This window comes from Hippocampus zosterae, chromosome 19 (genome assembly GCF_025434085.1).
Source record: "Hippocampus zosterae strain Florida chromosome 19, ASM2543408v3, whole genome shotgun sequence".
NCBI classification, from domain to species: Eukaryota; Metazoa; Chordata; class Actinopteri; order Syngnathiformes; family Syngnathidae; genus Hippocampus; species Hippocampus zosterae.
This window is the reverse complement of record NC_067469.1, coordinates 6,387,720-6,402,357: the sequence shown is the minus strand read 5'-3', so window position 1 is coordinate 6,402,357 and position 14,638 is coordinate 6,387,720. Positions and strand designations below refer to the sequence as shown.

Genomic DNA, 14,638 nt, shown 5'->3' with positions numbered 1-14,638 from the left:
CTCAAAACTGGTCGCCTGTAACTCCTGAAAATAAAGAAAACTGGAAAATCTCCTTCCTGAATCCTGCCTGAAGTGCCTTTTTATTCTTTTTCACCTGGTCTGCTGTTTCACCGCACGACCGTGTTTTATTTATTACTAACACAAAGAAATGCCCTGCTAGCTTAATGCTAACATAAGCTAGCTAAAGCCCTGTTAGCTTTATGCTAACATATTAAGAAAGGCCCCCTTAGCTTAATGCTAACATATAAACAAAAGACCACCGATAGCTTGTTGCTAACACATTAAAGAAAGACCACGATAGCTTAATGTCAACTTTGAATAGAAAATACGTTTTTTTAATATGTATATTTCTCTCCACAACAGTGGCTCTTTAAAACCGTGATGTCCTTTTTCTATTTTAAAGCAAGTACTTTATTAATTTTAAATGACATGTCAAACGTTTTTGTACTCTGACCAAAGAGAGTATTTTACTTTTTCCTCTCAAACCAATTGTATTGCATTGTGCGAGTGAGTATATCATCCCATCAGCACCTTAGTGATGCTGCAAGGCGTGGAACCTCATGTGATTCTGGCAAGAGGAGGAAGGTGCGGTAAAAGGGTTGTCTCTCTCTCTCCCCCACTTCATCCCTACAGGTCACCATACTCCGGTGCGGTTACTCAGCACACAGATCGCACTTTTTGCAGTCTGTTGTTTTTTTGTTTCCTTTCTTTTTTTTCTGGACGTGGGGGTGGGGTGCCGACTCGACTCCCCAGGCAAGCCGCCACACAAGCACCGTCAAACGGCCATGGGAGCAGAAAGCTCAGCGCAGCGGGACGTCACCGCGAGCGAGGAGGAGAAGGATGCTTCAGCGGCCGAGGGAGGCTGTGTCCTCGACAGCAAGGTACGTCATGCCTCTTGCTTTTTTTTCTTTTTCTTTCTTCAAACCACATTTTAAATCTTCACTTTTCCTTAAGCCACTGTCTGGCATGTGTTTGCTTGAATTGTGACGCAGTATTTTTTTTTTTGCTGAGTCATGCTGAGAAGAACAGTCAAAAACAGATTTAGGACACAAGTCTCTGGTGCTACACCAATTTTTCAACTATTTGGAGTTTGTGAAATAAATGTTCCTTCTTAAAAAAAGAAAATGTCATTCTGGAGCTTTGGGCACCAATAACATGCAATAATTCAGATGTGTAAATTAATGCTTATATAGTGTGCTAAAATTACATTTCTATGTATAGATATAAAAAGCATTCACAGTAACCTCAAAGTCAAATACGATGTAAAAACAGATTAATATATACGTTAATACTATCAGTGTCAAGATAGAAAGGCATTCACATCTGAGGTCCAAAATGTAAAGTGAGAATTTTCCATGGTTTTCCTTGGTTTTTGTGCAATAATATCAAAAACCTGACCTCGAAATTAGCAGATAAATCCATGGAAACAAATACTTTTCATCTTCAGTTGTTGTGAGAAGCTTTCAATTGCAATCACGGAGGCCTATTTTTAAGCTCATGACTTCAGAATTGGACTTAAAAAAACATGAATAATTGATCTGCACCGTCCATCTTGGCTCAAAAGAACCATACACAGATTTCTTTTTAGCTCATGCATTTTGTTTATGGCTTTGCATGAACTCTAACCTCATGGCTCCAAGACGTGTTTCAGTGCATGTGATCTAGTGTCTGACTCAGCACTCTAACCCCGGTGTAAATTGCTCAGCGTTGTGCAAAGGAATATTTGGGAAGCGGTCGCTAATGACCGTGTGTTTGTACCACCAGCTCCATTCGCACCTCGTCTCGTATATTTAATTCTCCTTGATGTATTGACTTGTTTTTATCCCACCTGCTCTGGTCACGCCTCATTTTTTCTTCTATTGACTTTTTTAAATTTTATTTTATGGGTGGTAGTTCACAAAGTCACACTTCTGTCTCCAGAGATGACAAAAGAACTCATAAACTGTATTTAAGAACAAACACGTCTACTTTAGAGGGCCTCTTCAGTACAACCACAGAGTATTTGTGCTTTGTTACTTTCCACCACTGCCACCTGCTCTTTTCACGCTTCATATTGTCTTCTATTGACTTTTTTATAGGCGGACGGTCAAATAGTCACACTTGGTTGCGTCTCCTTGAAAGGTCAAATGACACAGTGATGGTTGTGGAGCTTCGAGCTGCATTTCCACGTCTTGAACGATCGCCGCCACGTTGTTGTTTTTTTTTCTGCATGAAATCAAGTCATTGAATCATCATTGTCATCACAAAATTGTCAGTTCTTTTTTTTTTTTTTAAGAACAGAATTCCAAGATCATTCTAGTTTTAATTAACTTGATAGCCGGCACCATCACATGCCTCCTTGCGAATTTTGTTTCCGGACATACAGTGTGGACAATAAATATCAGTAGCATTGATAACTGTTGAATATAACTGACAAAATGAGTCTATACAAATTTTGCCCCATTCAGTATGTACAATAAAAAGTTCTTCAACATCTCAGGTCAGTTCAAATTAAACCATTAGTGGTTTTAATGAGGCGAAAAGTCCCATTTGACACCCCCCCCCCCCCAAAAAAAAGATAATTCCAGTGAATTATGGAGGCTGGATGAAGTCTGCATCATATGACAAAAGTTTGAGAAAGATAAATGAGTATCTGACATCCACTCAATAAATATCCTCCACACTTGCATGGAGGAATTTCAGCAATGCTCGGCCTTCTCATAACTTGCCACCTCAAACCACTTTAAGAGTTTGATTAACCAGCCGAGGCTCCCACACGTTGCATTATGGCAGTACCGTACCAAAAATGTAGCACAACTTCATCAAATACTGTATCTCATGTTTTTTTGAAGGCATCAAGTTGAAGGCACACTCGGTGTGTCACCACGTTGTCTTGCAATTAGTGTGGTTTTGTACCGAATACAACACGAGAGGATGCAGTTGTACGCTTGTGCTACAGGAAGTTTTCACTGAGAGGAAATCAGCTATTGAGGGTGGAGGACGCAATATATAACCGCAAGCAAGCAAGGTGCAACTAAGTCAGCATCTGAGACTTGTAGGAGAGTACATGAGTGACTTAAAAAACACACACACACATACAGACGCTTTCTTCTTTACTGAAAGGGGGCAGGGGTGTTCAAGTGAGAACAAATCTCTTTTGGGGAAAAGGTCAACCTTGGCTGACTTTCTAGTTGCGATGATGTCAACGTGAGGATGCTTGTCACTTAATCTCGGGCATGGGTGTTAGCTGTGAAAGAGCCGCACATCTGTACACAATCTAAATACTTTGAATATTCGAGCCTGTCTTCTTGGTACCCATATCGCTTACACGTGCTAGGCGTGATCATAAGTCGCGCTATGACCAAACCGATCAGAGCACCTATAATGATGACATCATCGGACGTATGACCGGATGAGTGAAATGTTTCCATTGCGATTGTTGTCCTGGCAAGTGTTGTCGTGTGCTTGGTTTGTTGATGCTCCAGGTGTGTTAAGGTAGCAGTTGTGTGAAGGTTTATAGTTAGCCAGTCTATGGCATTTCGTATTGCACGTTAGCATTAAGCTAGCTGATTTTTATTTAAATGACATTACAATGGAAAAGTAGATAACAGAACCCACCAAAAAGCATTTTCCACAAAATAAACAATTCAGTGTCAAAAGACAAAAGGGTTTTTCAGCGTACGTAGTTTAACACTCTTATGATTTATGTCATCATCATTCTGTCATCTTAATTGTCCCCATTAACTCTCAAGCTGTAATTTCAACAAGACAAGTGCAGTTGAAAACGCCAACCGACTTAATTTCATTGTGTTATCTGCTCCTTGTTATCACTTTCTGCCCACTTGTAATTACACGACCGTGTCCTGAAACAACATTGCGCTTGTGCTTTGGCCGACCCGTGCCGCAAAAAAATAAATAAATAAAAAATCGCCGTGAGTGGAATTTCAGGTTCTTATGTAACGTAATGTACGGCGATAAAACCCACAACGTTCCTGTATAATGAGTGGCGGCTGATCAGACGCTACTGTGGCTCTTATTATCTTCTTTAGTAGAGATGGGGGTGTGGAGGGTGGAGGGGGGTCAAACAGAGGAACCATTGAGGCTGGGCTGTGACAGGGGACAAGCCCAGCCGGGGGCCCCCCTGTGTTCGCCGGCCCAAAACAAGAGGAAGGAACCAGTGTGAGGCGGAGGATGCGGTGTGGAGGGCTTGGGGGTGTTTTGGGTGGGCGAGAGGAAGGGGGCAGAGATAGAATGAAGAGAACATCACGTAGGAGAGGCACATGAATCACGCCGTTGTTCTCCTGGGTCAGTGAAAATGGTGGTGGTGGGGGGGGGGGGGGGCGTGTTGAAAACTGAGCGAAAGTGGAGGAATAAGTACAGCAGAGCAGAGCTTGCCACTTGTCTTACCGGGAACGTTTTTGGATACTTACTACCTTGGCGGACTAGAAGGACAACTGCATATTATTAGTGAAGCAAAACTGTGCTAGTTGACATCCGCGAGTGGAAAGTTACATCACAAGTTGTCAACTAATGCAGTTTTGGCTCACGAGTAGCCAAGGTTCAACTAGTTCACTGCCCTCCCATGACATTTGTGCACACCACTAGTTGCGAATAGATTTTTACAGTCTACTTTCTGAATGTGATGCCCAGGAGAGCCACAGTCGCCGATTCACACTCGGAACACAATTAACATACTCTGGTGCTGCCACACAGCCAATATCGGCATCTCTGTTTTTGGCATTTACCGCTACTTGATCTCCTGACAAAATCCAGTTCATCTTGGATCCAACCATTCCTCTTTAATGAGCTGGCATGTCCCCCAAATTGGCATTACAAACGGCATCAAAAGATGGACCGCCGTCTGATTTCCTTCCATTTAGTCTGTCTGGACTGAACTCCTTTCCTAGATCATTAGTCACTACATTGAATGTCCAATTAAGCCTCTAATTAAGTATCAAAATTAGATAACATGTATGAAATTCACAACGGAATTGAAAAAGGGCTCCGCGAGGAGATTTATATTTGTAATGTAGACTTAGTATAGGCAGGTGGTTAGTGAGTCGACCTCAGAGTGCAGAGTTCAATTCCAACCCCCAAAAACAAAACATACACATACTGGAGACACTGCAGCCGAGAGAAACACGATTGCCCCACCCTTGCCTGGGGGCCATTAAACTTGTCACCTAGATGCAACCAACACGTGTACGCAAACTGTCACAAGGAGTCGCAAAGTGGATAAAACTCATGTGATGTGTGCGGGGTCATGATAAATACAAAACTGATGATTGCCTCCACTCAGACTCGTACCGCACTGTTGTTACTCACCCAAGAAGGGTTTTAATTACTCAACTGATGGATATTTGGATCGCAAACCAGTATGACGTTTTAGATTTGTGATGTCTTGCTTTTGTGGCATATTTTTGAGGCAATGCAGTATCAGTCAGTGATCTCGAGAGAAACGCTCCGCCCAACAGGCCGCTCGCAGCAGCTCAGACCTGATCAATCACTGTGACGGCGACACTTTGCCGCGTCAGTATTTTGATCTGATGCTGCCTTTCATGACTCCGTAAGCATTTCGGTAGCTTTGCATGGCCTCTAGCTTGGAGCGAATGCTTCGCATGACAAAACGGCAAAACGTTAGGTAGTCCCTTGGTGTCACGATGGCAGAAAAGCACTACCTTTGTCAAAATGAAGTTCCTCAACTCACTTGAACACTGCCCGTTGGCACCAAATCACCACAAATTAACAACAAAGCTCGGCGTTCATCTGAATGAAGCTCCTCCACTTATCTCAACATAGTCCCTGGCGCTGAGATGCCACAACATGGCAGCAAAGCACTACCTTTGTCTAAATGAAGCTACTCTTTTGGAACCTTCGTGGTGGTGGATGTTTTAGTTCGGGCCCATCCCTTGCTTCTCTATTATGCACATCCATATTTCATCAGTTATGGTCCTGATGCAGCAGTCAAAAGCTTCACTGAGCACAGTGGATGGTGGTGTGTGTGTATGTGTTTGTGCGTGTGTGTGTGGGTGTGTGTGTGTGTGTGCGCCAATTGGAGTTGAGCAATTTTTCAAGGACAAAGGATGAGTCATGGCTTTGATAGTGCTGTACTGCTTCGTAGCTGAGCAGTCAGTATTCGGGTGGGCGTGGCTACTCTCATCTGTCAGCCCTAAAAAATGTCTGAGGCGTGCGCCTCTGCAGAGGTGCCAATTTTATTTTAGTTTTTTAACTTTCAAGCGACTCAAACCGTACTACATTTGCGCCAACTCTACGAGCGCCTCGCAGCATGTGCAAAAAAAGCAGGTTCCGTTATTTTGAACCATCGGAGATGGTCGAGATCTATTGAAAAACTAAACAGATTACATCCACCAAGTCGCCAGATGTCTGTTCACAAATCATGTCCAAATATGAACATCTGTATATTCTTATGATACTCGTCCACTCATGACTCATGAGTGCTACTTGATGGAAAAAGCACGAAATTTTGCAGAGGAATGCATTTTGAATCTCCAGATGGTCAAAAAATGCACATATAGATTCAATACATGCAGTATTCTTCCCCCCCCCCCCATCAAGATCCTGTAAATCCTAGTGTTTTATAAACTGTATAACAGACAGTATTTGTTCAATATAAAATGACATTTTTGTTAGTGCGTTCTCTTCTTGAGATATAAACAATAGCATATCACTATCATTTTATTTCATTACCGTAGCAATTTACAGAATTAATGCATCTTTATTCAAATTGAATTGAATTGCCTTCAAGTGAATAAAAGCATCATTCAAAATACAGAAGTAAAAAGATTTTTCAACTTTTTTTAAAAATTCATTCCATGTAGCCTGTTACATTTATCTTTCATCAAATTAGATTAAATTAACTGAAATAAAATTGGTATCATTGCAAAATATCTTCTGAAAACATTTCAATAATTTTCCTGTGTTGTCATTTATGAACATGTAATTTAGTTTCGTAATAGGCTGATAAATGTTATTTTATGAGATTGTCTCACATTATGTCTATTACAAGGCATGCTGTTTTATAAATACAACTGTTTTATTATTTCCCCCCACCCCCCCCCCAAAAAACGCCATTTCATCCTTCCCATTTCCATCCTTTTAAATGAAACCAACATAGCGTTGGTTTCCGCATAAATATTTCTGTTGTAACACTTTTCGTTTAGTACGTCCTCTGTGGCCTCCAGGCATCCAAAACAAGATGTCTGGTCTAATTAAAAGCATGCTTTTAATCAGTTGTCTCTCCTTTTCCCCCCCACTCATGTGATGCCTATCATGTGTTCATAGATTCTCGGAGGGTCAAGAAATGGGTCCGTATTTGTTATTTAAGCCCCGTAAGAGAAGCAGTCCCCCCTGGGGTCAAACACTGGCCAGCGGTCACGATTAGCACAGTGTCCCGAGGGGGGGTTTGGGAGGGGGGGGTCTTTCCTGCGACCCGGCTGTTGTTGTTTGCTGTTCAAGTGCGGCCCACATAAAGGCAAGCCGGTGATGAAAAGCAGACAAGTAAGCGGTGGGTGGTATGTAGGCTTTGGGGTTCAAGGGTTAGCGGCACTGATGTAGGTAGAGCACGACTGTGACAGGTGTTTGCTCCGTTTGCTTTGCATCTCTCGCTCTCAAAAACACAATATAACGGCACGCAGCTGTGTCATGTATATCATCTGGATCACTTCACAGTATTTAAGAATATTTTTTTTTAATCGTAAAATGCGTCTCACCATAGATTTTGATGATTAAATGTGGACGGATTCAACATGCTGGGACGTTTTGCTCGAAACATCCTATCAAAGGACGGAGAAATTGTGATGTCATGAAGGGTCAGCGCTATGGCACTCTGAGGACAAATTTTGAATCGCAAGTGTCCTCGTGATATCAAAACACTTACGTGGCTATTTGATGTTAAATTTTTCATCGAAAAGTACTTCAAAGCGCAAATCTTATTAGCAAGTCACGCTAAATCGATGCTTTTTTGTTTTGTTTGAAAGCCTTTTTTCAAAGCCCAACTTCAAAGTCCTGAAAGGGAATCCTGAATTAGCAAAGGAATACTTTTAATACAACTAGTAATGGTTTTAATACAACAAAATTCACAATCGGGTGTTTCTTAGAGCTGCATTTTGGGGTTAATAGCTCGTGGAAAACGTGAAAGTGCTCTTCAGTGGTCTTGTCAGGCTTTCATCTTTACTTTGTATGTAGGTCAGTGCTAATAGATTGTAATCATAGATTGGTGGCTTGTAGGGGTGAGTAGAATCGAGCGAGGACGCGAGGCAGTGAGTGAGCTTGAACTTTTTCTTTCTTTTTTTTGTCTGCAAAGACATTTTTCATTTAAACTACAATTATTGTTTTATCTCCTCAAAATACACACACACACACAGACACACAATTTTCAGGATGAACAAACAGAATATATTGCTAGATTGACAGTGGAATATTTATACGCAACCTGCCGCTGTGACAGTGTTGGAGAAGTACAAACTTCATTACAAATCAACAAAGAATCAAAGGAACACTTATGTAACAAACGTGCACGCACGAGAGCAGCAACACTATTTGCGTCTTTTGCGGACAGATCTGAACAGCTTGAAAGATCACATTAACAACCATGCTAAAGGTGAGATAAAATGGTTTTCTTTGCTGTTATTTATGTTCTACTCTAATACAGTACACGTGTGGATTTTTTACATTGTGAAAATATAAGTACCAAAGAGTCAAGCATATAGCCTGGCAATGAAAGCTAATACTTTTGTGCTCAAACATTACTTCATCCACAAAATATACAGTATTTATATATTTTTTTGATTAAAATTTTTCTATATGGTCTACTCTTCCAAAAAAAAAAGCAAAGAAAATGATGAATAAACTGAAGACTCTTTGAAGATTAGCATTAATTAGCATTAGGCAACATTAATAAGGGAAAAGCTATGGTGACAAAAATATTTCGCTTTCCCTTTTCTGACCAGTCATAATTGTCGTTAAACTACAGCTAAATAATGTTAAATACTTACACACACAAAAAAAGCTTTGCTGATGATGTGTTAAATGGTTGCCAGCCATGCTAACAATCATGCTAACAACCATGCTAATGGTGGGAAGCACATTTCAACATTTAACCTACTCCTTTAAAAAAATATGTATATATTTTATAGTACACCCCAGCTCTTCTCATGTTGTTAGAACGGAGCATTTCACCGCTGCCCTCTTGCTTTCCATTAGCGTTCCCCACTTCATTGTTTGCCTTTGGGGATATAAATCTCCTCTGCCGGCCTTTGCCGAGTGATTTCGGAGACAGACGGTCGTCTCCGCGGCTGTAGCCAAGAAGCGAATGAGGCCCGGCTCAATCAAAGACAGACGAAATGGAAGCAGCGAGAGAAGAGTACGATGATAGAAGAGATCGTTGTCTTGCGGTGCTCACATCTCAGTGCGGCGGAATCAATGGAAGCGTATCATGGATATTTTGCGACACGGTGCACCTCTTCGTTTGATGCTCTCGGCTGGAAGGATTCCCGAGTATCAGTCAGTGTTAGGAGGATTACTTGGAGACCTGGAGTGTCATTACCCCAGGACATCAATCAATAGTTCCAGCGGGGGGGAATATTGTGATAAGAATACAGCTGCGGTTTTCTGAGATTTCAGTGGGGGGGGGGGGGGGGGAGTCATCCCATAACAAAAATACGGTTGCAATATCACGACACAAAAGTTGTGTGTTTTTCAAAATAAGTCACAAGTGTTGAAAGAACCACCCTGTTTTCTTCCTCCGAGAGCAGATGTTAACTGTCAAGTCTGTCTTTCGTTCTTTGTGGCGTACCACGTTAGCCACTGAGACGGGAGAAAAAAATGCTCAAATGGCTGCCAAGCCGCTGCATTTTCTGCCTGACAAGAGAATTCGGCGTCAAGTTTTTTGGCTCGGTTCACTTTTAGGTCATAAGCGTGATCAAGGCAAACGGGATTGTCCTAAGGATGAAAGCTGTATTCTTTTACTCATTTAAGTAGCATAAGATTAAGTATAAGCAATTTAAAGCCTTGTCAATGTTTTATTGTGTGATGGGGATGATACAAAACATTTGGCCCAAACCGAAAAAAAAGTGTGGATGCTTTTTTTTAATTGTAGATATACTTAATGTCAAGTATTTGCCCATATCATTCCTTAAAGATATGCCTTAGGGGACGTAGGAGCAACCATTTGGATGATATGAGCTGACAAAGTGAGCAGAGTCAGGTGTTGGAGGGGGGAATCTTTGGAATGTTGGAAAATGGGGTGGGGGGGGGGCAAGGAATCCTGGGAATGAAAGTCATGGGGTGGACTAGGGCAGGACGGAGTCGCCGCAGGTCCAAAGGTGCACCAGATAGATCACATAGCCGATCTGATCGGACGTGCTGATGGCTTGGGAAGGACCACAATTTTCAGAGGGGACGGGAAGGTTGCGAAATTCAGGGAATTTTCAAACTTGGAAACTTTTCAAGGGAGTTGATGGGGATAAAGCAGAGGATTTACAAAATTGAAGGTTGGCTCTTATTTGGGAACGTAAATAAAATATATTTTACAGTTGGACCTTAATTTATGAGTGCCCCAACTTTGTTAGTTGCCATCACTGGCTGTCAGTCGCCACAATGTTGCACAAATGAAAATGAAGCATTCCCATCATTTAGCTTCCCCCCCCCCCCCGCACCCCCCCCCGCCCCCCCGCTACCATTTGTCCCGAGCAGGGTGTTTCCTGCAAGGTGTCATTTTGCACGTATTTCCTGGAAGAGTTTGTATGCCGAGTGTTCCATTAGCTCAATGAGCATGCCTGCGGGGAGGCTCTGGTTGCCTCTCCACTCCGCGGTCTGACTATTGTGCAACTGTCACTCAGAGATGCTCGCTGCCAGGAGGAAACACTCTGACTCATTTGATAAGGCTGTTTGGAGTTGGGCTGTGTCTTGTTAACTTGCTGTACTTGTGTGTGTGTTCATAAAGAAAAAGAGGCTGTTGCTGCTTCTATCAGCATGATCCAATAGAGATCCCTTTTTTCAGCCTAGTTTTTGTCATTTTGCCACAGGAACCAACATACTTAATGGTTGTGGAATGTACCGCTGTGTTTATTCCAGCCTGCATTAATAAGGGTGTGTGCGTGTGTGGTGCGTGATGACGGCACCATATGTAGTTCGCTGGGCGCCATTTGTAATCTCGAAACTTAGTATGATGGGACTGACAGGATCCCCTGTCAGTCTTATCAAGTTTTACAATCGTAATGCCAAATAACTTAATATTTACAGTATACAGGACAAAGTAATTGGACATAGTAGCAAGCCATGTGGAACCAAGCTAGTTTTTCATGGTAAAACTAGGCAATTGTGACAAATGTCAAAATATTGTATGTGGAACTAGTATGGAGCCTTGTGGCACACCCATCCATATCGGCTGTAGCCACAGGGGATACTCAGGACACCATGTTGCAATATCTTTGTTTTAATCAATGGCATTTTACATTCGCATACGTTTACATCACAGTAGATCCCTGCGATTTCTCAATGAGGTCAGGGACCGTCTACTTGTTCTTTACCATCGGGCAGCATTCCGAAGATGTTTTGTCTCCAATCGGAGGTCATAAATATTCAAACTTCCCAGGCATCTGGAATAAAATATTAGAGGTGGGGTCGCAACAAATGGAATCCACATCAAATATCTATTTCAAAATACTCACACTTGTCAAAAAAAAATATTTTAACGATTTTGGTTGCGGATTGAGCACCTCTGTATCTGCACATATGTATCCCGTATTGTTTGCTTTGGCTCTTGAGGAACCAGAGTTCGTTTCCCCCTGCTTTAGTCTCCTGCCAAGATAAATTGACCAATTCCCCTATAGATTTAAAATGTCATGTTTTTTTTAAAATAAAGAAATATTTCTTCCTGTTCTTTCAGCCCCTGCAAAAGAATGGACAAGTCTCCAGCCTGACTAGTCTGAATGGACACTCGGAGGACAACACACTGACAGAAGGTGTGTACGTGTGTTTGTGTTTGCAGTTTTGCGTGCAACAGTAGTGCAAGATTGACTCACTAATCCCTCTACACACATTTTGGTTTATTTATAAAACGTTTTACATCATTCTCTTGTAATAGGGTGAATGGAACATTTTTCTTGCATGGACCATTGAAAGGTTTTAATAGCCACACTTTTCCTTGTAAAGTTTCAACGGTGGCCTGGCCGATTAATTGGCTGGCGGTTTAATCGGATGATATTTTGGGCGGGTCTGTTATTGTGATTTTATACCGCCAAATATCAGATTTCAACGTCCACATTATCCACAAAAAAAGGAAATAAAAATGAGAACTACTTTCAAAAAAAATATTGAAAATATTCCACAGGTAGGTTAAGATGTGAGTCCCGAACCTCATGTATGCAAGGTACACTGTATTGTGATTGACTTTTTTTTTTTGTTGCACAGGTATGTGCAGAGGATTTAGGGTGAGCAAACTTTGAGGACATTCTTGGGGGTGTTTGTTTTTACATGTTTATTGAAATACAAATTTGCGTTTTCCTTGTGTGGAATGGCCAAAAGGTCTACGCATTAAAAAGAAAAAAGAGAGAGAAAGGTCTAAAACTAAAGGTTGTACAAGTATAAAAAGATGTATTGGATATGTGAGTCGTGATTAACGCGTCCAATTTCTGAAGATTGCGCGCCTCCATCCTCAACCTGTGGTTTTCGTCCCCGCAGCTGCACATGTTTATTATCCTTGCCGTTGCTATTGTGTCAAGCGCTATCTGGGAGGGCCGCAGGGACGTGTATACACCCTCCCTAAATATTTAACAGGCCGTGACCCGGGCCCTGCGCAAAGCAAGCCCGCGTACTTCATAATACGCCGAGGCCCAAGGGAAAGCGGTAACCCAACACGACTTAAAACGCAGAGAAATGTCACATACCGTGCTTTCAAATAAGCACTTTAATAAGCTATTTTATTAAGCGGCGCTGTCCATTGACAGAGTAACCCGACGCGCTCTTTTTCACGCGCGGCTTCACATTGGATGAGGTGACAATGACGCCCATTTTTGGGGTTTCATCTCATATGTTACCATTAAGCTAGTCGACCTTTTTGTAGGGGATTTTCATTATAAAAACACAAGTTGCAGTAAACGGGTTCACTGTATAGCTAGCAAGATTCCAGTCAATTACAACAAGCATTGCCATGGCAACCCCATATCCCATACTGTCGTAGACCTGCCAGGACACCTCCCATGTCGCTAAAGTACTTACTGTTGTTATTTAATTTAGCAATATAGACTACCCTAATAATAGTCTCATTTGGGAATTACGTTCTGTCCAAGTTCAACATGTTCAATCTTCAGAAATGTCACGAAGATGAACGTTCTAAATATCAGTATTAGACTCAAGACCTTCAGGTTTCTCCCTCTCGTTTCCTGACACGTGTTTATAATTCTCACTTTAATCAATCCGACTGCCTGGGCCCAAACATTGTGCGATACCTTTGGCAGAAGCGCAACACGAAGCCAGCTGTAATCCACCCATGAAATACTTTCTCGTCATCGTTAATATGAAATGTCATCACGACATTGTGGTGAAGACTAGAGGGAGCACATGCCCTTAAATAGATCACTGTGTTTTAAAAACACAAGGCACGTTAACTAGGACGCATTAACGTGAGCACGACTCACGGTCTTGAATGCTAGCGCTCGCTAAGCTAACGTAGCACCGAATATTGCATAGCAGGCTAACATGGCCCGTAACAGGCAGTTTCCACTTACGGTGGGAGAAGATAACTATTTTAAGTAGAAGGTCAACTACTGCTAGCTTTGTCACTTCAATTAAATTTAAAATATGAAAAGAAAATACATTGTCAGCGATTATTACACGTCGACTTGACTTTCATACCATTAAAAAAAGTGTTTTTTAATCTGAAGTTGTTCAAATCATACTCGTAACATTATAAAATTCAAGTAGTTAACATTTAGCAATTAAACCTTTATGTGGATGTGGCATAAACGCCCAAACGGCTTTCTGTGCATGCGAAATCGGCGAGCTTGTTAAAAAGCTTCAAGGCTGCCGCTAGAGGATCACAGGGAATGAAAGGAAAGGGCGCTTATTGACACAATGGGAGACAGTGAAAGGCATCCCGGTCCTACTGGTATCTCCAGTCTGGAAGTCGATAAACTGTCACTGTGGGAGACAGGAAATGCAGTCTACCTGATAACGGCCAAACACAACAAAAAGACAAGGCAGCACATCAAAAGGACCTCAAAAAAAGCCAACCGAAAACATCACATTCATTTTTTAAATTGCTTCGTCTCTTTGTCTTCCATTTTGTTCCAAGTGGTCATTTTAGGGCCAATTTCCACGGGATGGTCAAAGCCAAGCAAATCTTCAAATATTTTTTGGAACCGATTTTACTTGCCAGATGGATGATGCTAAATTGTGAAAATATTTTGCTTTTCGTCATGTATGTCGGGGCAGCATATGTAAAACTCATTGCTTTGATAACGCCACTCGACAAGGTCGCTTCACCACAACGCCTTGAGCGCTCAGATTTTCTTCAAACCCTCTATGCTCGAAATCAAATCCTCCATCCAAATGCAAACAGCCGATTTACCTATGTCACGGAAAACTATTTCACTCATTATTAATTTGAAATTCCTCACACGTGGCTGCTTCCAAAAGT

The 14,638-nt window shown here is 41.8% G+C and overlaps 1 protein-coding gene across 1 annotated transcript in view; it reads left to right on the top strand.

Annotated features, from left to right (window-relative positions):
- The first annotated feature begins 612 nt into the window (after positions 1 to 612).
- The window catches only part of akap12b (A kinase (PRKA) anchor protein 12b), a 28,920-nt gene continuing 14,894 nt past the window's right edge, over positions 613 to 14,638 (top strand). Inside the window, exons 1-2 of the mRNA XM_052052843.1 lie at positions 613 to 881; positions 11,888 to 11,963. Of these exons, the coding sequence (XP_051908803.1) occupies positions 786 to 881; positions 11,888 to 11,963 (172 nt within the window). The 5' untranslated portion in view covers positions 613 to 785. The remainder of the gene's footprint in view (positions 882 to 11,887; positions 11,964 to 14,638) is intronic.